Raw genomic sequence first — 23,700 nt, 5'->3', positions numbered from 1 at the left:
AAGGATAAAAAAATAGCCACATTTGAGAAAGTAGTAAGGATTTTTATTGTCAAAACAAGAGATCATAATAGAAGACAAATAAATTAATTGTTCTCATAATTTTAGACTCCAGGGCCTCTCTATGGAAAGGCCAGCTTCTTATACAGACAAGGTACTATTCAAAACGAAAAACAGGTATTTGAGACAGTGTTCAAGACAATAACTGAACTTGTACACAGTGAAGAGAAATAAAAAGGTGGCTTCTGTATTTCCCTCCCTCAGTAAGGTTATGTGTTGCATAAAGGGATGAGGCTCATTTTGGTGAAAAATGCTTTCATACAGAAAATTTTGAATTCATTCACCTCCCCACACAGGCGTTCTAGGCCCTGACCTGAACAAGGAAATCAAAATAAGTTAACACCACTGGCTTCACATGAACCTCAAGACTATAATCTAACTGTACCTACCATCTCCTTTCCTTTAAAAAAGTTTAATGTCCATTTACCTATACCAAATTAGTAGACTTAATTTTCTCTCTTAGGAAGTTTTTAACCAAATTAGAGCTAAATTAATCTCACTTTAAAGTGCAAGAAAGGCTCTGCTAGAGTAGTGTTTGTTCTGTGGCATGGAAAGAGGAGCGTTTCTCCCCTGGCACTGGCCTAAGAGGCCCCACATGAAGAACTAGCTGCAGGACAGTGATCCATTAGGTCTACCAAAAAGCAGGGGACTCAAGGTTCAGCCTAGAAAGAGGGGTCCCTGCTAAGTCTGGCTTTTACCTGTACCCAGGTCCCAAACACATCTTGGGTCCCCTAACTGATAAGGCTGGAGCACAGCACCAGCCATCAACAGGGCCAAAGTCATCTCAGCGAGTCAGTGAGCACCTCTAAGCCATGATTTGTCAATGCTCACATGGATAGTGGTAAAGGAATCAAGAAGCCTCTGTTTTGGAACAGCACAAACAAACATTCTTTACCTAGTAAGCAGTGATCAAAGTTCTTACCTAGGGTAAATGATGAAAAAAATAGGTAATGAGGTCCCCATACACCCGTGCTGAGAATATTAGTCTAACTTTAAAGCAGTACAAAATGGCTTCTTCCACACAACAAGGGCAACCTTTGTACTAATGTTTCTCAAAAACCAATTACATCTCCAGCTCTAGCCTCAATTTAATAGGTTTTTTACTTTATTTATTTCTTTATTGACAGAGTCTCGTTCTGTCACCCAGGCTGGAGTGCAATGGCACGATCTCAGCTCAATACAACATCTGCTTCCCGGGTTCAGGTGATTCTCCTGCCTCAGCCTCCCAAGTAGCTGGGACTACAGGCGCCCACCACCACGCCCGGCTAATTTTTGTATTTTTAGTAGAGACGGGGTTTCACCATGTTGGTCAGGCTGGTCTTGAACTCTTGACCTCAGGTGATCCACCTACCTTGGCCTCCCAAAGTGCTGGGATTACAGGCGTGAGCCACCACACCCAGCTGATTAAGTTTTTAAATATACCTTTCCTTTGTCAAAGCCAAGGTGAAAGGGGAGTGGGGTACAAGAAACCACCTTTACCAGAATCCCTGGAAAGAGGGCTCTAGAAGCCAGTGGGTGTGAGCACATTCAGGTCACGGGGTTTGAGGTTATGGGCCTGTGGTGGCTGTTTCTTTCCTTCCATCACTGGGATGTCCATCTTGGGCGGCTTCAAGGCTGCTGGATCTTCAGCCATTCGGTTGGCCTGGGCACGTATCAGTTCCAATGGAGAGGGCTTCTGGGCTCCTCGGTAGGCCTGGGTGGCAAAACTTCCTACAAAAGTGAACCAGAGTGCAAATGATTTCAAAACCAGTAGGCAGCTCCCGATATACAATATGGTAAGATGTCTGCCATGCCGCTCTCTTTTTTGAAGGTGCTGCCTTACCAGAATCGTACTTCTGAAGGGATCTCGGTCCAAAGAGGCTCCACTTATCTGACAAGTTTCTGTCCTTATCCCCACTTCCAGAGTCCATGGTGCTAGGATTTGGGCCAGGTAAGGCTGTGGAAGAACCAGAAGTGAACCAGCCCCTGGGAAAGAAAGAACAAAACATATCCTAAAATACCTCTTCCTTCGCTCCTAGAAATGTCTCACACTAAAAGAACAGGGAACTATCCTTTCTCCGTCTGAAACCACAGGCTTAAATACAATCTCGTCTGCCACACTAGCTTTCCTGAAGCGCGCAGGAACTCGGAAGGGCCACACTAGCTTTCCTGAAGTACGCAGGAACTCGGAAGGGTCACAGGAAGGGCTCACCTGGGCCTCTGCTTAGGTGAAGAGTGCGGAGTGGTGCTTGGGGTGGACTGGGCTGATGCAGGCTGCCTCTCTTCTTTTGTTATCTCTCCACTCTGTAGCTTTAGTTTCTGCTCAGATGGGTAAGAAGAGAGACTTTTTAAAAATGAAAGCAAACTCCAAACAGCTAAGTCTAGGCATAAACAATTTGGTTCACATTCTAACTTTAGGCAGAAGACATCTACAGGTGGAATGATTTCGGATGATCTAACAGGTAGTCCTTTGTTTTTGCCATACTAGATGGAACTCCATCTCCTTTAAAAATGTGTTCATTCTACACTATATCATGAACATCCCTGTACTTAAAAGCTTTACACTACAACTTTTACTTTCAGAAAAGTGAAGTAATTGCCCCACATTCCCCCAGACAGTAAAATGGAAGAGCCAGAACTCTAGCTGCCGGCCTTCTTGGCCTTTTAAGCAGGGCTTAAGCTCTTGTCTCGCTGCCGCTCCTGCCATGTACAAAGCCCTGCCATTCTCAGTTTCTCCAAGCCAGTACTCAGGCATGCTGCTTCTCTTCAGCTAAATGCTTCCTCTGAGGAGCCTGTTCCATTCTCTCCTCCTCCTCTCCCATAGTCAGCCACTCTGGGTTCCCTCAGCACCGTGAGCATTCCTCTGACTCGCAGTCTAATGGGGAGAGACAGGTCTACATCTCAGCTCTTCTAGAGCAAGGTTCCCATGCTGTCTCCTCCCTCCAGGCCTGCCATGCCACTGCTTAACCCAAGCTGCACGCCAAACAATGATCACGTTTGAATTTTTCAAACACTCAACAGATCCATTCATGTAAGCTGACAATCTGTTACAAGATGTAAGTTACAGCTAATATTTCAGCCATCCTCATGTTCTACTCCTATGGGCAAGACACAGAAAATGGGTCAACCAAAGTCAATCCTACCATTATATAAGGTGAATTGCTCAAATAGAATTCTCACTGACCTATCCTGGAAAGTTCTCAGTTAAGGGTCAAAGGCTGATGGTGCCCCTCTCTGGAAGCATCTGTCTTGTTTGAAAGCTTAAACTGGCCACCAGCCCAAACCTGATTTCCTATAGCAGTTTTTAAACCTAGCCTGCAAAAGAATCATCTGGAATGCTCATTACAAAATGCAAACAGGGCTGGGTGTGGTGGCTCACACCTGTAATCCCAGCACTTTGGGAGGCCAAGGCAGGTGGATCACATGAGGTCAGGAGTTCAAGACCAGCCTGGCCAACATGGTGAAACCCCGTCTCTACTAAAAATCAGCCGGGCATGGTGGCGCATGCCTGTAATCCTAGCTATTTGGGAGGCTGAGGTGGGAGGATCACTTGAACCCGGGAGGTAGAGGTTGCAGTGAGCCGAGATCACAACACTGTACTCCAGCCTGGGTGACTGCATACAGGCCACAGTTTTATATCCCCACCCACAGACCACCAGATCCGGGTTATTCCTCGTTACGTATAATGTATACCATGATTCTTTCCTGCGTCTTGTGCTCTCCTCACCTTGCCCTCATCATACCCTGTTCAGAACTCTTAAAGCTTGAACAAGCCTGGATTCTGACCCACCCTTGCCTAAAGAAGCCAGCCCAAGTTGCTTAACTGTGATTGTGTCTCTTCACAATCTGCCCCTCACTTCCATATGAGCCCCATCAGGAGCCAGATTTCCAGGCTGCTTTGGAATGAGGAGGAAGAAGCCAACAGGAAGTAAGGCATCAGGAGACTTGGGTTCGGGTACTATGACTGGCTGAATAGATGGCCTCGAACCTCAATCTACTCATTTACAAAATATGGAGAAGACCATCTGCCCCGAAAGGTGATTGTGAGGTGAAATGAATGCAAGTGCTTCACAATCATAAAACACTATCCAGTATGAAGCGGTCTTCGCTGAAAGAAAGTCATTTGAAACTATTCATTCAAATACTTGGCTATCACTAAATTAACCCTTACCAAAATTCTTCACTTACAGAAATGAAATAGCAAAAACATTCCAATTCCACATTTGATTTTAACTTGTTAAAATTAAATGCAGAGCATGATGTTCCTTTCCAGTTAAGCTGTTACCTCTGTTGAGGCTGCCCAGTTCTCCCCAAGATACTCCACATTTGCTTTATGGTTCATAAAGTACTCCTATGTATATATAAGCTGAGGCTCTCACTTGATCCTGCTAACCAGAAGCAGCAAGACAGACATCCCACTGTATAGGTGGATAAGCAAAAACTACGAGGCTAAGAGCTGGGGGGCGAGACTAACTCCACAGCCCCCAACTAACTGAGCTGGTAACTTCGAAACCACAGCCACATTTCAAGCCATGAACACTGAAGGTTTTGTTTCTGAAAGTTCCTAAGAGCTTACGTGGAGTGCTTCAGCCACTCGAAGGTACTTGGTCTCCTCGGTGGTGAGGCCCTTGTGGGGTGTGTAGCCAGCATCTCTCAGCCCTGCCTGTCGCTCAAAATGCTGAATGCTTTCCTGGGTCTGTTCTGGGAACAGAGGAGATGACAGTCATGCCCATTCCCTTCTCCCATCACAAAATAGGGAGGACAACATGAATATCTACTACTCTCCCCAGAAGCAAGAGACCACGCTGACCATTCAAAGAAGAGGAAACCTTCCCCCAGAGAGGCACCATAGTAGTAATTCTGAACCTCACACAAAGGCTCTAGCCAGAAGGAAGCCTTCCCTCACACCAAGCTGAAGAGGTTATTCCTAAAGGGACAGCTGAAGAAACTTGAGGTCAATACTCCCACCCTCCTCTTAGTTGTACATGGTGACATTTTCTTTGTATTTAGAAATGCAACATGGGGCTGGATGCAGTAGCTCACACCTGTAATCCCAGCACTTTGGGAGGCCGAGGCAGGAGGATCACCTAAGGTCAGGAGTTCGAGACCAGCCTGGCCAACATGGAGAAACCCTGTCTCTGCTAAAAATACAAAATTAGCTGGGCATGGTGGCTTATGTCTGTAATCCCAGCTACTTGGGAGGCTGAGGCAGGAGAATTGCTTAAACCCAGGAGGCAGAGTTTGCAGTGAGCCGAGACCACGCCATTGCACTCCAGCCTGGGCAACAAGAGCAAAACTCCATCTCAAAAAAAAAAAAAAAAAAAAATACAAAAATTAGCCAGGCATGGTGGCGGGCGCCTGCAATCCCAGCTACTTGGGAGGCTGAGAAATGAGAATCGCTTGAACCTGGGAGGTGGAGGTTGCAATGAGCCAAGATTGTGCCACTGCACTCCAGCCTGGGCAACAGACTCTGTCTCAAAAAAAAAAAGAAAGAAAAAGAAATGCAGCATGGAGAAGGCGGCTGATATCCCGACACAGTAAAAATTCTTCAAATATAAAACTTTCTAAGAGAGATTCACCACCCTCGTCACTCACACAAAAACTTTTGCCAAAGAGAAATTGGCCACATTCAGGCTAGATGGCACCAAGGTACCATCTAGATTCAAAGCAGATAGCCTGCCTTGAGCTAGCCAAAGCCTACTGATTGCACATTTCTCCTGTGTGAAATGACCCATCCCGGTGCCTGGCACAGCTGACATACTCCACTCAACATTCCTTCAGTCTGACTTGATTATCTCATAATAAGTTAGTTCTGCTATAGAATGAATAACGGCTGACTTGCTGCTTAATCTGTGCACAAACTACATAATACACTGTTACATACAGGAATGTGGCAGCTGTGGACCAAAAGACTAGATACCAGATGCCTTTTATGACTCAGTCATTACTCTTCTAAGGAGGTATTTCCATCAGAAATAGAAGAAAAGAAAAAAACCTAAATGCATAAAGATGTTCTCCAGACTTACCAGGTAGTCACTTGAAAATCTAAAAAGAAGGGATTTAATGAATTACAGTATACCAATACCAGGAATTTTTTTTTTTAATGGAGACAGGATCCCACTATGTTGCTCAGGCTGATTCTCAAAATCCTGGTCGCAAGCATTTCTCCTGCCTCGGCCTCCCAAAGTGCTGGGATTACAACCATAAGCCACTGCACCCAACTAATACCATGAGTTTAAATGCAGCTTTCCCATCCCGCTCCTCTCCTCCTGAACGGAGTCTTGCTCTGTCGCCCAGAGCTGGAGTGCAGTGGTGCGATCTCAGCTCACTGCAACCTCTGCCTCCCAGGTTCAAGCAATTCTCCTGTCTCACCCTCCCGAGTAGCTGGGATTACAGGCGCATGCCACCACGCCCGGCTAGTTTTTGTATTTTTAGTAGAGATGGGGTTTCACCATGTTGGCCAGGCTGGTCTCACACTCCTGACCTCGTGATCCGCCCGCCTTGGCCTCCCAAAGTGCTGGGATTACAGCTGTGAGCCACCACACCCAACCTTAATTGCTGCTTTTTAAAACCTAAGACTATAGCAACATCTAAAGTTCATGGCAGTATTAATTGAAAAAAAAAAATGGTATATTTACTATACCTAGAGTTATATAAAAATATGCATGTATGTGGAAGTGGGTAAGCCAAATAAGTATGAGTGACATTCATATACTGGAGTGTCAGAATGTTCTGTACTGTTGGTAAACTATCTTTTTTTTTGAGACAAGAGTCTCGCTCTTATTGACCAGGCTGGAGTACAGCGGCATGATACCAGCTCAGCACAACCTCTGCCTCCCGGGTTCAAGCGATTCTCTTGCCTCAGCCTCCAGAGTAGCTAGGATTACAGACGCACGCTACCACGCCCAGCAATTTTTGTATTCTTAGCAAAGACGGGGTTTCACCATGTTGGCCAGGCTGGTCTCAAACTCCTGACCACAAGTGATCCACCCACCTCGGCCTCCCAAAGTGCTGGGATTACAGGCCTGAGCCATCACCCCCGGTGATGATGAATTTATTTAATGAAAATAAACTATTTTCATTAAAGAAGTTACATTGTGGCCGGGCGCAGTGGCTCATGCCTGTAATCCCAGCACTTTGGGAGGCCGAGGCGGGTGGATCACAAGGTCAGGAGATCGAGACCATCCTGGCTAAAAAACGGTGAAACCCCTTCTCTACTAAAAATACAAAAAATTAGCCAGGCGTGGTGGCAGGCGCCTGTAGTCCCAGCTACTCGGGAGGCTGAGGCAGAAGAATGGTGTGAACCCGGGAGGTGGAGCTTGCAGTGAGTGGAGATTGCACCACTGCACTCCAGCCTGGGCGACAGAGCAAGACTCCTCTCAAAAAAAAAAGAAGTTACATTGTGCTAGCCGGGTGTGGTGGCTGAGGCAGGAGAATGTGAACCCAGGAGGCGGAGTTTGCAGTGAGCCGAGAATGCACCACTGCACCCCAACCTGGGTGACAGAGCGAGACTCCGTCTCAAAAAAAAAAAAAAAAGAAAAAAAAAAAAGGCTGGGCACGGTGGCTCACGCCTGTAATCCCAGCACTTTGGGAGGCCGAGGCGGGCGGATCACGAGGTCAGGAGATCGAGACCATCCTGGCTAACACGGTGAAACCCCGTCTCTACTAAAAATACAAAAATTAGCCGGGCGTGGTGGCGAACGCCTGTAGTCCCAGTTACTTGGGAGGCTGAGGCAGGAGAATGGCATGAACCCGGGAGGCGGAGCTTGCAGGGAGCCGAGATCGTGCCACTGCACCCCAGCCTGGGCGACAGAGCGAGACTCCGTCTCAAAAAAAAAAAAAAAGTTACATTGTGCTAAAAGAACAATGAATAAGTTTTGTAACACTGCTAGAACACATTCTCAAGCTCGTAAAATAAAAGTAGTGTTGCTGATTCAACAGATGTGAATAAGAAAATCAAAGTATAGGTGGGGCACGATGGCTCACACCTGTAATCCCAGCACTTTGGTTGGCCTAGGCGGGCAGATCACGAGGTCAGGAGTTCAAGACCATCCTGCCCAACAGAGTGAAACCCCATCTCTACTAAAAATACAGAAATTAGCCAGGCATGGTGGCGGGCACCTGTAGTCCCAGCTACTCCGGAGGCTGAGGCGGGAGAATTGCTTGAACCTGGGAGGCGAAGGTTGTAGTGAGCTGAGACCACAGCATTGCACTCTAGCCTGGGTGACAGAGTGAGACTCAAAAAAAAAGAGAAACCAAAGTAAGAGTTTGGACCTTTGGTTCTTGGTGAATTCACTAGCAATTGCCCAGGACAAACTGATGCCCTCCTGGAGAAGATAAACAAGGGCTTCTGACTTCAAAAATGAGCCAACCAAGGAGAACCTCTATGTACGTTACCGTGGTAGGGGCATAACTGCTGACAAGCAGAGCCATGTATCTAATTGTTAACTTCCCACAGCAACCTGTACAGTCCTCCGAATGAAGAAGTTTAGTTAGCTTGTTATAAGGTTAAAAAAAAAATCCAAGTTCTCATATCAGGGTTCATTAGGACGACCAATCATACGTTCTTAAGACTAAAGACATTTGGACCTGGTCCTCTTCCTGGTAGACCAACTTTGAGCTGTTAAAAAAAAAAAAAAAAAACTGGGGCAAGTGGGAAATGCCTTCTCCAGCAGAGCTTGAAACAGTAACAGCAGCAGTTGCCAGCCACTGAGCACTGGGCCCTCTGATCCTCACCTCAACCTGCCAGTGAAATTCCCCATTTTAGAGCGGGGCAGTCTCTGTAGTTAAGTAGCTTGCCCAAGGCCACAGTGACAGAGCTGGGAAAATTAGATTGTATCAACAAAGCAGTAGGAATGCACCTAAATCAGATAAGATGCTTAACATTTGGCAAATCTTCCAGTTAATAAATGGAGCTTCAATACTGACATGATTCAGCAGCCAAACTGACATTTGTTAGGATAAGGTGAGGCGAGCGTGTTGCAGAATCATCTCCAATCGGCTTGTAGGAAGCCTCAACTCTTCCCTGCCCCTATGGCACTCTACTCTGAGGGTGAAGAGTGCTTACTTGTGATCAGAGAATTCATGATGACATGGGTAGCTTTAGCCTTCACCACTGGGACCTTGTCCACACTGTCAATGGCCGATGACAGGGTCATGGCAGGGGAGGGTAGACTGGCCTCTCCTTCCTCCACCTGTTCAAGAGAGGTACAGTACAGAAGCACTTAGGCAGGGCAGGGGAGTCACACACCTAAACTTACTACTTTGGGGAGGAAGTTACTGAAGTAACATTAATCTGGTAAGTGAGGAAATCGTTGAAGGGAGGAGTTGGTCATCTCCACCCAGCTAGATAGGTATTATCTATAGAGACAACAAAGAAAGACATTAGGTGAATAGTTTACATTTATAAAGGTGGGAAAGCCAGAATTTGAAGCTCTGACGTCTACTACCTTCCCAGATTATGATCTTCCAATATACTATAGTACTATGCCCTAAGAATGCAGAAGAAATGCTTATTACGAAGCACTGACCACAGCCCAGGCACTGTGCTAGATCTTAATTGATGAGAGCACTGGCTAAGTGGTTCTGACCCTGTGCCAGCCATTAGAACAGACTGCCGGGCTCCACCTCAGAGTTTGATTCAGTAGGTCCCGGTTAGTCTGGGGTGGAGTTCAAGAATTTGTTTCTAATAAATTCCCAGGTGTTACTGATGCTGCCGGTCCCAAGACCACACCTTGAGGACCACTGCTCCCAAGGTTCAAGTAATGGTCTTTTGAAACAAACAAAAAAAATCTACTTAGCTCCTTATTTTCAACATGCAGGAGCTGGCAAGCCTCCACCTTCTGCAATCAAAACACCTGATACCTTGCTCAGGCCTAGCAGGGAGGAGAGAACAAGACCTATTCTTTATTCTATGCTTGTCTGGAAGAACTGAGAAGAAAGTAAGATAGTTGAAAAAAAGGGGGGACAGATAAAAAGTACTGAAAAATGTTGTATCCTTACTACAAAACAGAATTTATACCTTTAAGCTGTGACCTTGAGTAAAACTTGAGCCTGTTTCCTTACTGGGAAGACGGTTGATTCCTAACATGGGAAGAGTTAGGGCAAATGAAAGATCGCATGCGATGAGTCAAGCGGAGCTCTCCTTTGGAGCAGCTGTTCCAAGCCGTCAGCTGTTCCGGCTGAGGTCCGGAAGAAACCTGGAAGCCCGCTCATCCCTTGCCTTGTGGAGCCATCAGCAGGGTGTGTGGCCCGGGAAGCGCCACCAGAAGCCCTGCTCACCTCCTGCTCTGGACCCTAAAGCCCACTGCTCTGACGTCACAGGCAAGCTGCAGTAGGCCTTTTCTCCTTGCCCTTTTGCTACTTGTTACATGGAATACTCTCTCCTGAACAACTGACTGGGTCATATTTCAGTAGATAATTGATAGAGGGAATATCCCCCAGAGCTGTAGGGGGCACTTTCTTAGAAAGGAGCCTTCTGCCCTGAGAGTCTATTGGAGGGGGAAAAACACTCCTTAGAAAGAATCAAATATGGCTCTACTAAGAGAACGTTAAGTAGGGAGCCCGCGGTCATAATATCAGCTACACAGCTAACACACAATGTGCCAACCCTTTACATCCCCTGACTGAATCCCCACAACATCTCTATGACATAAGGTATTCCCAGCTCTCAGAGGGAGACACTGGGGCTCAGGGTAAAGTTGTGTGCCCAAGGTCTTGCTAGGACAGACCACCTGGGACTCACACCCAGGCCTATTTCAGTGGACCCTTACTGTGTACTGCCCGTCAGGCCCTGAGCTATCATGTGGCTCAAAGTTCAGAGAAACTGTAGCTACAGGTTAAACAGCCTTATGTGAACTTGGCGGGCCTACTTTATTCAGGCAACAGTCTAGCCTTTCTTGTATTCTTGGTGGCTGGACAGTCAGAGGGGAGAGAGTCCCTGAGGTTGGGAAGCAGAGGCTCCAATAATGCGAACCTACAAAACTAGACTGCACGAAGGACTGTGAGGTGTGTTCGGAAGGGCCTTAGGAAGGAGGCAGTTCTTACAGAGGACGGCCATGGGCAAAGGCAGCTGAGGCTGGAGGAATAGCATGAGGAGAAGTACAGCATGTGTTCAAGAAAGGGCCAATTTTTTTCCCCAATCACAAAATGAGCATTTTTTTGGGAATCTATGCCAGGCCATCGGCTGGATCCTGAAGATAAGAGTACAAACCTAGGCATGGCCCCTGTCCTCAGGAAGCTAATGGAGTATGAGAAAGCAATGCAGGGATGACGACGGGGACCATGGTACCGTGGGGAGCTCAGAGGGAGAGGTGATGGCCTTATCAGGAGGACGGAGATGTCAGGAAAACTGTCACAGAAGAGACTTTTGAGCTAAGACTTAAAGGATACCAGTTTTCAGGCAAATGGAGTGGGAGAAGAGGTGAGACGACAGGATGCGGATGACAAACATCCTAAACAATCAGGGCAGTGTGAGCCAAAAACTGACAGGCAGAAAATACGCTGCTAAGTGCAAGAATTTTAGGTAACTTGCATGGTTCAAGCACTAGGTAGGGGAGCTGGGGAGATGCAGGCAGGACTTAGATCACATGAACCGTGGATCATGCTGAGCTTGGATTTAGCTCTGTGGGGAATATGAAGAGTCTCAGGAGCAGACAAGGCCATTCTAGTTTTGAATTAAAAAGAAAAAAAAGGAGGGAGATTTAAAAAACCGTCTATTGGGTACACTGTACACTATTCGGGTGACGGGTGCACTAAAAGCCCAGACTTCACCACACTGTACAGTTCATCCATGCGAACAACACCTCGGGTAACCCTAAAGCTACTGATTTTTTTTTTAAACAAAATAAAATCTTAAAAAAGAAAAAAAGACAGCTGTAACTGAGGCACAGAAAACACACACAGGGAGTGGTTGCTGCCCAGTTCCGTGGGCACAGGGAGCCGCTGAAGGCTTCTGGAGCAGAGGAAGGACAAAGGGGTTGCGTATGCCAGAAGTGGCCAGCAGGGTCAGATACCTTGGCGAGGTGCTGATACTTGCGCTCTGGAATCACTGGCTTCCAAGGGACGCTGCCCATGTCCGATGGAGGAGGAGTCATGGGCGCAGGGTCCTCGAGGGTATCATCATAGCTGAGTGCCCGGCGGTATATCCCGATGGGCAGGGACATCTTGCCTAGAGGCCCACTAGCCTCAAGAGCTAAGAACAGAGACACCTGTCAAGACAGGTTCAGCAACTGGACATACTAGTAGCTTTAAATTCATCTGCAGGAAGGAAAGCTCTGAAATACTCTTGTTCTTGAACAGAGCAAAATAGCTTGTTTTGGAGTAGCTAATCCCATCCGGGAAAGGCAGTGGTACCATCCCTTCCTCTATGGAGTAGCTAATCCCATCCGGGAAAGGCAGTGGTACCATCCCTTCCTCTATGCCTGACACCTTGGGTGGTCCACTTAACCCACTCAGCGGACCTAATCCTTTTTTGTTTATTTGTTTAGAGACACAGTCTATGTTGCCCAGGCTGGAGGGCAGCAGCACGATCACGGCTCACTGCAGGCTCAACCTCCTGGGCTCAAGTGCCTCAGCCTAGCGAGTAGTTGGGATTATTGGCATGTGCCACCACATCCAGCTAATTTTCATGGATCAGGAATCCTGAAGTTCCATTTAAAGGTACTTGACCACAGCTTCAAAGTACAGTTTGGAATCAAAACCCAAACCTATCTGATTTCAAAGCTGTGTCCTTTATGCCACAGAAGCCACCCCCTACTGCAATACTAAGGCTCTCGGTTCATGCAAGACTGAGGATACGAAATGACCAAGGGTACGAAGTTCTCATTCCCATTTCATAGATGAGGAAACTAAGGCCTAGGGGTAAAGTGACCTTCCCAAGTTCATTCAGAAAATGGCTACCTGGGGCTCAGCCAAGGTCTGTGAATCCTCTACCTTCCTGTCCTCACCAAAGAAAACACCAGCACTACAAGAAATGTTGTCTGGCATCGTCTGTAGTTTCAACTGTTCTGTATGATTTATTTAAACAGTAGAGTCACTTTCCATCACAGAAATTATTGACAACCACTCTCGCAAACCACCACCAGCTGATCCTGCCATTCCTGTCCCCTGGAACTGACACCTAGCATGTCCGGTTGTGATGCAGCCACCCCATTCAAGGGCACTCTCGGCTGTGCCAGACCAGGGAGCCAAGTTCATTGTGTTTGGTTTGCTAATCCTTGCATATCAGAACTAATGTCCACAGCCTACCTGAAAGGTGACATTTTCCTGTTGCTAAAATCATATAATCACACTCTCTATCAACCTGCCTGGCAATAAGTCCAAAACCACAAAAGATTCCATTTAAACGGCAAGGGGACCAAGCCGCTGTCATTATTACTATTGCTATTAGTAACAATTAACAAAACCATAGAAATAAAAAGAGGATTAGAGGTTGCCAGGGAGTGGGTGGGGGGGAGTGAGGATACGACTGCTAATGGTATGAGGTTTTCCTTTGGAGATTATGAAAACGTACTGCAGTTTGGATGGGTGTGGTGGCTCACGCCTGTAATCCCAGCACTTTGGGAGGCTGATGTGGGTGGATCACCTGAGGTCAGGCATTCCGGCCTAGCCAACATGGTGAAACCCCATCTCTACTCAAAATACAAAAATTAGCCAGGCGTGGTGGTGTGTGCCTGTAGTCCCAGCTACTTGGGAGACTGAGGCAGGAGAATTGCTTGAACCCAGGAGGCGGAGGTTGCAGAGAGCCAAGATCGCGCCACTGCATTCCAACCTAAGCAACAGAGCGAGATTCCATCTCGAAAAAAGAAAAGAAAATGTACTGCAATTGATAGTAGTGTTGTTTGCACAACCCTGTGAATATACTAAAAATCACAACATTGTTCACTTTCAATGGGTGAATTTTATGATATGTGCATTACATCTCAAACACACACACCAGCAAATAATAATTACTAAGTCTTCCTCCTTGCTAGACAATTACATCCCTCATCTTATCTAATCCTCATTAAGCAGATATTCTTCCCATTTTCAAATTTTCCATTTTCACAATCAACTTGCCCAGTATCACCTAGCTTGAAAGAGTGCGCTGGGAACTGGAACACAGACCTGAGCCAGTGCACACACTCTGCATGCAACACACTACAAAGCATTCACTGAATGGGCACAACCCTGTGGCTCGCGATGGCTACATGGAGTTTATGGTAATCACAGCAACAATGAAAGACAAACTAAAACAGAGCTGATGATGTTAAGACTAGAGATGGATCTATATTGGGGAATACGGGAGACTTGGTGAGCAATTTCAAAAACATCTTAAAGACTCCCACTGAACAGCCATCCTAAAACCAATAAAGCCAGCTAGTATTTACTAGAAAATATGTATAAAGACAGACCAGGCCGGGCACGGTGGCTCACGCCTGTAATCCCAGCACTTTGGGAGGCCAAGGTGGGCAGATCACGAGGTCAGGAGATCGAGACCATCCTGGCTAAAACAGTGAAACCCCGTCTCTACTAAAAAAAATACAAAAAATTAGGTGGGCGTGGTGGCGGGTGCCTGTAGTCCCAGCTACTCGGGAGGCTGAGGCAGGAGAATGGCGTGAATCCGGGAGGCGGAGCTTGCAGTGAGCCGAGATCGCGCCACTGCACTCCAGCCTGGGCGACAGAGCCAGACTCAAAAAAAAAAAAAAAAAAAAAGACAGACCAAATGCATTCTGGGCAGTAAATACATATTTATCACTAATTTTTATCACTCCTGTTTTTACATATTTTGTTTAATCTTCACAACCCTGAGAGATAGGAACCATCATCTTTCTTCGTCATCATACTTTACCGAGAATCAGAAATTAAGCGATTCAGATGTAATTAAAAATCACTTTCCTTTCTCATGAAACAATTCAAGTAGTCACCAATGGTGTTAATAACCCAGAACTTGACTCATTAAGGGCTGCTGTGAATATTTTCATGGTTAAGTTCAATCTGCCATTTAAGCAGGCTGGTGCCTTTTTACCAAGACTTCCATCCCACCTCCCCATCACCCCCAAAAAGGTGAGTTTAATCACTTTGGTACATACTACAAGAACTGCACAATTTATTCTGAATTATTATTTGATAACTAGGAAAGTAACAAATTTGTCATAATACCCTTAAATGAAGTGACTATTCTCTTTAAGTTTCATACCATGGCTGAGTGGCTAATAAAATATTTAAATGATGCCAATCTAAGGCTAGGCACGGTGGCTCACACCTGTAATCCCAGCACTTTGAGCCAAGGCGGAAGGATCACCTGAGGTCAGGAGTTTGAGACCAGCCTGGCCAACATGGAGAAATCCTGTCTCCATTAAAAATACAAAAATTAGCCGGGTGTGGTGGCAGGCAGCTGTAATCCCAGCTACTCGAGGCTGAGGCAGGAAAATCACTTGAGCCCAGGAGGCAGAGGTTGCAGTGAGCTGAGATCACACCACTGCATTCTAGCCTGGGCAACAGAGTGAGACTCCATCTCAAAAATAAAACTGGCCAGGCGTGGTGGCTCACACCTGTAATCCCAACACTTTGGGAGGCTGAGGCAGGCGGATCACAAGGTCAGGAGTTCCACCGGGCGCAGTGGCTCACGCCTGTAATCCCAGCACTTTGGGAGGCCAAGGCGGGTGGATCACGAGGTCAGGAGATCGAGACCATCCTGGCTAACACGGTGAAACCCCATCTCTACTAAAAATACAAAAAATTAGCTGGGCGAGGTGGTGGGCGCCTGTAGTCCCAGCTACTCAGGAGGCTGAGGCAGGAGAATAGCGTGAACCTAGGAGGCGGAGCTTGCAGTGAGCTGAGATCGCCCCACTGCACTCCAGCCTGGGCGACAGAGCAAGACTCTGTCTCAAAAAAAAAAAAAAAAAAGGTCAGGAGTTCCAGACCAGCCTGGCCAATATGGTGAAACCCTATCTCTACAAAAAATACAAAAATTAGCTGGGTGTGGTGGCGGGCGCCTGTAATCCCAGCTATTGGGGAGGCTGAGGCAGGAGAATGGCTTGAACCCAGGAGGTGGAGGTTGCAGTGAGCCAAGATTGTGCCACTGCACTCCAGCCTGGGCAACAGAGCAAGACTCCATCTCAAAAAAATAAAATAAAATAAGCCAATCTATTAAGTCTAAATATTCATTTGGTAGCAGAGATTAACCATTAACATATAGTTCAGATAAAATGGTTTCTGTCTAACTTAAAACATTAATAAGGGCAAAACATGATTTTACCAAAAAGAATTAAGTTTACCAGGCACTTCTGGTTGTCTTGAAGCCATTGAAAGACTGGGATCCAGGTGCTTTTTCTATACAGAATTCCGAGCTGAGTCCCTGCCACCTAATAAAATAACAAAGGGCATTTTCTTATGGTGAGCAGCACCAATGCTGTTCTTCTGACAGGCACACAGCATTGTATGGCTTGTTTACAAGGCTGAAACACACATACAAGAGCCAGTGGGTGACAAACATGCCAATGAAAAAAGGATAAAGTCAAAGGTCTCACCACACCTGTGGCTGATCTTAACACCTGTGAGATGACAGAGCTAAGACGCCATACATGGTGAATAAGTCACCTTACCACAGTGAAATGATGTGACGACTAAGCTGACAGACAGATGTTAATGAGGAACATGGTCCAGTTGCTGCAAATTAGCAAAGCTTCCCAGGAAGAGTCCATCCAGAAGTTCTAATAACAACAAACAGCCAGCATTGGAACAGCCCGTCAGAGTCTGCCAAACACTTGTTTATTCCCCACAACAACCTTGCAAGGGCTATTTACACTCATTTGATTTTCTTAACTCACAGCAAGCGGCTAGATACTACAGTAGGGAAATTTGCTCTTTATAGCTAACACTATAAATATTTACAGCATTCATCTTGTCTTTTAATCCTTGCAGCAAGATGGCAAAGTAGATATTATTTATCCCAATCCCAATTTTTTTTTTTTTTTTTTTTTGAGACGGAATCTCACTGTCTCCCAGGCTGGAGTGCAGTGGTGGGATCTTGGCTCACTGCCAGCTCCGCCTCCCGGGTTCACGCCATTCTCCTGCCTCAGCCTCCCAAGTAGCTGGGACTACAGGCGCCCGCCACCACGCCCGGCTAATTTTTTGTATTTTTAGTAGAGACGGGGTTTCACCACACTAGCCAGGATGGTCTTGATCTCCTGACCTTGTGATTCGCCCACCTCGGCCTCCCAAAGTGCTGGGATTACAGGCGTGAGCCACCGCGCCCCACCCCAATTTTCGTTTTAAGCTATCTCTTACAGAAAGGCTATCCCAAATTTAAAGAGAAGAAAACTGGCCGGGTGCGGTGGCTCACGCCTGTAATCCCAGCATTTTGGGAGACCCAGGCGGGCAGTTCACTTGAGGTCAGGAGTTCGAGACTAGCCTGGCGAACATGATGAAACCCCGTGTCTACTAAAAATACAAAAATTAGCCGGGCATGGTGGCGGGCGCCTGTAATCCCAGCTACTCAGAGAGGCTGAGGCAGGAGAATAGCTTGAACCCGGGAGGCGGAGGTTGCAGTGAGCCGAGATCGAACCACTGCACTCCAGCCTGGGTGACGGAGTGAGACTCAGTCTCAAAAATAAAAACTAAAAAAATTTTAAAAATTTAAAAATAATAATAAAGAGAAGGAAACTAAAAATCAGAGGAGTTAAGTAAATTTGTCCGCGGTCACAGCTAAGTGGTCCGTGTGCAAGGTAGGTAGTTTCATGCCCAGTTTACAGGGGAGTTGAAACGAGGGCCTGAGAAAGTTACTGTATTATTTTTCAGCTTGCTACACCGTCCCTCTATCCCGATAGGACTCAGAGAGAGCAAACCAGTTATTGATAGTTCTTCACTAACGAGCATCGCAAAGGCCGAATTCAGCCATCCTCCCAGTCCAGGGAGCATTCCTGCCCCAGACACGTTCCCTTCCCCTTTCCCTTTCCCTGTGCCCCCACCCCCAGCTCACCGTCCCTCTGCCTCTCCTTCACAATATACAAGACGGTGCCGCCAGGATATAAAAGGCCAGCTGCTTCACCCACCCCTCCAGGCTAAGATTAGGGGCCAGGACCCTAGCCGAAGGCGGGGTGTGGGGAGATGAGGTTGAGGACAAGCCGCGGGGGTTCGGGCTGGGCTGGTCCCACGAAGCGGAGGGGAAGCTCGTACGGGAGCTGCAGGGCATCCCCGGAGAGGAGCCCCATTACGGAGACCCCAGAGAGCGGAGCCAGGGAGGCAAGAGGCGACCCAGCCGAGCTCGGAGCCGGGATGAAGGGTTAAGGGGTGTGGGGAGAGGGGAGTGGCTTGGAGGGGCCCCGAGATCGAGCCTCGCCGGAAGCGCCCCTCCTGATCGGCAGAGAACGCAGCCCCAAGGGAGGGCCCAGGCCCGCCATCTGTTCACCTGTGATCCTGCTGCCGCGGGACTGCCTGCGGCCCGGAGTCTGGCACTAAAAAGGTTCCGAGGGCCCACGTCTCCCGAGAGGCTGTGGCGCAGCCTGGACCCAAGCCATGGCGAGAGCGGCGGCGACTTCGAAGGTCCCCAGGAACCCCCAGGCAGCACTACCCACCCAGCGGGCAGGCAGCACTGCTGATAAAGCCTCCGGAGACCGCGGGATCTCGCGCGAGACTTGGCCCAGCGGAACACAGGGCATGCTGGGAGTTGTTGTCCACGATCGCGAGACCCGCCCCCTCCCCACGCCCTTCGCTGCCCAGCGGGTTGTGGAGTCGCAGCTCCGCGTGTGGAATCCGCCAGCCCCGAGAGGAAACGCCACACTTCACCACCACTTCCTCAGCGCGTGTGCTGTTCCTGGGTCCGTGACAAGCTAAGGGAAGACGGAAGTAGCATAGTAAAATGACACCCACAAACCCAAGCCCTCAAGGCTCAAAAAGGGCTGCCAAGTGCGAGCACTTGTCATCCTGTTTTTCCCACTTCACGGAGGTGAAGCTGAGACTGGGAGAGATGAGAAGTCACTTTGATTAATAAGCGGTGCAGTGAGCACGGACTGTCTCCCAAAACAGCGGGGTTAGGCAGGGTTCATACTAGTAGCTGAACCAAAAAAGGGAACCGACCTCACCTGCCTCCCCTAGGGAAGGCGATCCTAATATCATTTCCCTTTTACATTAAGGAAAGTGAGGCTTAGAGGCGCCAGCTGAGGTGTCAGTCACATCCTGAAGGAAGACTTCTCTTATCCCTGAAGGGTTCACAAAGAAGGCGAAGCAACGAAGTTAAAGCAGAAGTTGCAAAAATCTATCCACGTTTCTACCCCAGTCCAAAGCTCGCCATCAAAACTCATCTCAGGAGGGCTGTGATTGGTGGTGCGGGGTGAATGTCACATTTAGATTTCAGCATTTGAGGCTTCCAGCCATACTAGCAGAACTGAGAGGCCTTGCTCATGCAACTTGAAACTTAAGCGCTGTTTCCAGACCAGGGTGCTTGAGTGCACTAAGAATTAAAGTCTTTGGTGAATTATATAATTAGCTTATGAACAGCACAATTACATTGCAGTATAATTGTGTGTATATGTGTGCATGTGTGTGTGTGTGTTAAAGGTGTTCCTTTGTTAATATGGAGCTTTTAAAATATGCTATATTTTTTAACCTCTGTGGAAGCAAAGCTGGCACCTTGCTCTTTATCCACCACAGGAAGGGATGTATATCACCTCTCAGTCAGAAAAGGAAGAAATAGCACTTTGCACCCTTATATAGATCATAAGGTGGGATCATCTCATTTATTTCTTAGCCACAAATACATGAAAACGTAAGACTTTCCTGGAAGTTACTATTTGATTAAAACAACTTTATCTGGCTGGGCACGGTGGTTCACGCCTGTAATCCCAACACTTTCAGAGGCTGAGGCGTTCGAGACCATCCCGGCCAACATGGCGAAACCCCGTCTCTACTAAAAATACAAAAATCAGCCAGGCGTAGTGACGGGTGCCTGTAATCCCAGCTACTCTGGAGACTAAGGCAGGAGAATCACTTGAACCTGGGAGGCTGCAGTGACCTGAGATCACACTACTGCACTCCAGCCTGGGCTACAGAGTGAGACTCCATCTCAAAAAAACAAAAAAAACACAACACTTTATCCCTGATATTTGTGGTACCAATGTCTGAAGCTGTCATGGTCTTGGTGCATAGCACCTATGTGAGAGCACCTATTTCTTTTCCACAAATAATAGACCGTAAACACTTTTTTTTTTTTTTTGAGACAGGGTCTCACTCTGTTCCCAGGCTGGAATGCAGTGGCGCGACCTTGGCTCACGGTAACCTCTGCCTCCCAGTTTCAAGCGATTCTCCTGCCTCAGCCTCCCAAGTAGCTGGGACTACAGGGGCCTGCCACCATGCCTGGCTAATTTTTTGGATTTTCAGTAGAGATGGGGTTTCACCGTGTTAGCCAGGATGGTCTCGCTCTCCTGACCTCATGATCTGGCCGGCTGCCTCGGCCTCCCAAAGTGCTGAGATTACAGGCGTGAGCCACCGCGCCGGCCAAACTTTTAATCTTAGCAATTTCATGGGTTTTCCCCTCTAAGTGGGTATATTTTTGAGGAGGAGCTAATTTTTTTTATTTTTTATTTTTGAGACAGTCTTGCTCTGTCACCCAGGCTGGAGCGCAGTGGTGCAATCTCAGCTCACTGCAACCTCCGCCTCCCAGGTTCAAGTGATTCTCCTGCCTTAGCCTCCTGAGTAGCTGGGATTACAGGCACGTGCCACCACACCTGGCTAATTTTTGTAGCGATGGGGTTTCACCATGTTAGCCAGGCTATTCTCGAACTCCTAACCTCAGGTGATCTTTCTGCCTCAGCCTCCCAAAGTGCTGGGATTACAGGCATGAGCCACCACGCCCGGCCCAAGGAGGAGCTAATTCTTTTAATGCCTAGATTCCCATGCAAGCCTTCTTCAAGTAAACTATTTTGCTAAATGGTTTGATTTCGTAGGCTTCCTGTAGGGATGATTAAGTCACAACTGAATCACAAGACTTACGAAGGGCCCCTCCTGGCCAGGCGCGGTGGCTCACGCACGTAATCGCAGCACTTTGGGAGGCTGAGGCGGGTGAATTACCTGAGGCCAAGAGTTCAAGACCAGCCTGGCCAACATGACGAAACTCCATCTCTACTAAAAATACAAAAATTAACTGGGTGTGGTGGTGTGGTCCTGTAATATCAACTACTCAGGAGGCTGAGGTAGGAGAATCGCTTGAACCTGGGAGGTGGAGGTTGCAGTGAGCTGAGATTGTGCCACTGCACTCCAGCCTAGGAGAAAAACTCCATCTCAAAAAAACAAAAAACAAACAAAAAAAAAAAGGAAAGGAAAATGAAAAGGTAGAGAGAAAGAGAGACAGGGTGGCAAGACTCCAGCTGAGAGACCTAAGAGAATGATTACTCACTCAGGAGGCAGGAAAGGTGAGGCAAGGCCGAATTAGACCTCGAGGTCTTCAAAAAATTAGACCTTGAGGAGCCTTCATTTCTTTTTTTTTTTTTTTTTTTTTTTTTTGAGACAGAGTTTCGCTTTTGTTTCCCAGGCTGGAGTGCAATGGCTCGATTTCGGCTCACCGCAACCTCCACCTCCTGGGTTCAAGCAAGTCTCCTGCCTCAGCCTCCCGAGTAGCTGGGATTACAGGCGTGTGCCACCACACCCGGCTAGTTTTTTTGTATTTTTAGTAGAGACGGGGTTTCTCCATGTTGGTCAGGCTGGTCTCGAACTCCTGACCTCAGGTGATCCACCCGCCTCGGCCTCCCAAGGTGCTGGGATTACAGGCGTGAGCCACCATGCCCAGCAATGAGGAGGCTTCATTTCTTAAGGGACCAAGGTGCTTTTCTTTGAAATGACATAAAATTACAGGAATGCTAAGATTAAATCCCTGTGAGAATTGTTTCTCTCACTCTCTCATTTTTTTTTTTTTTTTAGAGACAGGATCGCATTCTGTCACCCAGGTTGGAGTGTAGTGGCACGAAAACAGTTCACTGCAGCCTCTAACGCCTGTGCTCAAGCAATCCTCCTGCCTCAACCTCCCCAGTAGCTGGAATTACAGGTACGTGCCACCACACCCAGCTAATTTTTTATTTTTTGTAGAGACAGCGTTTCATTACGTTGACCAAGCTGGTCTCAAACTCCTGGCCTCAAGCGATCTTCTCACTTCAACCTCCTAAATCACTGGCACTACAGGCCTAAGTTATCTTAGCCTTGTTTTTCTTTAACCAACAGGGTATCATTATGTTGCCCAGGCCAGTCTCAAACTCCTAGGCTCAAGCAATCCTCTCCGCTCAGCTTCCTGAGTAGCTGTGACCACAGACCTGGCTTGCTTTTTAATTATCTGTCAACAAAGTACTGAATAAACTAACTGGTGCTAAATTTTTCTCTTTGGAGGCCTTGGGCTCCTGTTTTGCCAGTGAGCTGATTCCTCAAGGACTGAGCTCCTGCCTCCACCAGGAGTTGAAAGCCATCTAGGAGCTCCCCAGGTATACAGGTGGTGAAAAGAAGTTTCAAGCAAAATGACTGACGGGGGTGGGTGGGGGCGGGAGCGCAGGGGGCCTGCACACCTTCCCTGACTCGTTTTCTTAGAGGTACTTATTTACACTAGAATAGGGACTTTCAAACTATTTTTTATTATCACATCCCAAAGTAAGAAATACATGGTGCCCCAGTACAAGCACACATTCACAAAATTCATAAAATGCTGGTGTTTTCCATTCTATTCCTTTTTTTTTTTTTTTTTTTTTTTTGAGATGGAGTCTCGCTCTGTCCCCCAGGCTGGAGTGCAGTGGCCTGATCAGGGCTCACTGCAACCTCTGCCTCCCAGGTTCAAGCGATTCTCCTGCCTCAGCCTCCCAAGTGGCTGGGACCACAGGCACCCACCACTACGCCCAGCTAATTTTTTTTTTTTTTTTTTTTTTTTTTTTTTTTGAAATGGAGTTTCGCTCTTGTTGCCCAGGCTGGAGTGCAATAGCACGATCTCAGCTCACTGCAATCTCTGCCTCCCAGGTTCAAGTAATTCTTCTGCCTCAGCCTCCCAAGTAGCTGGGACTACAGGCACACACCACCACGCCCAGCTAATTTTGTATTTTTAGTAGAGACGGGGTGTCACCATGTTGGTCAGGCTGGTCTCAAACTCCTGACCTCAAGGGATCCACCTGCCTCGGCCTCCCAAAGTGCTGGGATTACAGGCGTGAGCCACCATACCCAGCCTTTTTTTTTTTGAGACAGAGTCTCACTCTGTTGCCCAGGCTGGAGTACAGTGGCATGATCTTGGCTCACTGCAACCTCTGCCTCTCAGGTTCAAGAGATTATTGTGCTTCAGCCTCCTGAATAGCTGGGATTACAGGTGTGTGCCACCATGCTCAGCTAATTTTTGTATTTTTAGTAGAGATGAGGTTTCACCATGTTGGCCAGACTGGTCTCAAACTCCTGGCTTCAAGCAATCCACCCAGCTCGGACTCCCAAAGTACTGGGATTACAGGCGTGAGCCACCATGCCCGGCCTTCTATTTCATTTTCTAATTTAAAGTTGTAGTAGCAACCCCTAAATTAATTTCACAACAAATAGTCTTGAACCAGTTTGAACCCCAGCACTGGAGTCATACTCCTGGGCTCTCTCCTCAACCCTCATTCATTGTTCCCCAGAGGCCTGCTTTATTTGGATGGGGATTCTAGAAGGCAGGAGGCACATGTGCTCAAACTG

General features: G+C 47.4%; 1 protein-coding gene across 3 annotated transcripts; it reads right to left on the bottom strand.

The window, feature by feature from the left end:
• Positions 1-21: 21 nt before the first annotated feature.
• KIAA1191 (KIAA1191 ortholog) lies at positions 22-18,636 on the bottom strand. Of its 3 annotated transcripts, XM_030808445.1 has the most exons (9): positions 18,428-18,634; positions 16,623-16,730; positions 16,296-16,382; positions 12,051-12,229; positions 9,104-9,230; positions 4,613-4,737; positions 2,249-2,355; positions 1,880-2,022; positions 22-1,767 (listed from the first exon to the last, which is right to left on the bottom strand). In XM_030808445.1, the coding sequence occupies exons 3-9, from the start codon at positions 16,321-16,323 to the stop codon at positions 1,559-1,561; spliced, it is 918 nt and encodes a 305-aa protein (XP_030664305.1). In that variant the 5' UTR covers positions 16,324-16,382; positions 16,623-16,730; positions 18,428-18,634; the 3' UTR covers positions 22-1,558. The 3 variants fall into 3 exon arrangements, with proteins under 3 accessions (XP_030664305.1, XP_003280542.1, XP_012360396.1); XM_003280494.3 differs by lacking the exon at positions 16,623-16,730; XM_012504942.2 differs by lacking the exons at positions 16,296-16,382; positions 16,623-16,730 and having other exon boundaries at positions 18,428-18,636.
• Between the last annotated feature and the right edge of the window lie 5,064 nt (positions 18,637-23,700).

Source organism: Nomascus leucogenys, unplaced genomic scaffold, assembly GCF_006542625.1.
Source record: "Nomascus leucogenys isolate Asia unplaced genomic scaffold, Asia_NLE_v1 Super-Scaffold_3019, whole genome shotgun sequence".
NCBI lineage: Eukaryota > Metazoa > Chordata > Mammalia > Primates > Hylobatidae > Nomascus > Nomascus leucogenys.
This window is presented reverse-complemented; position numbering and strand designations above follow the sequence as displayed.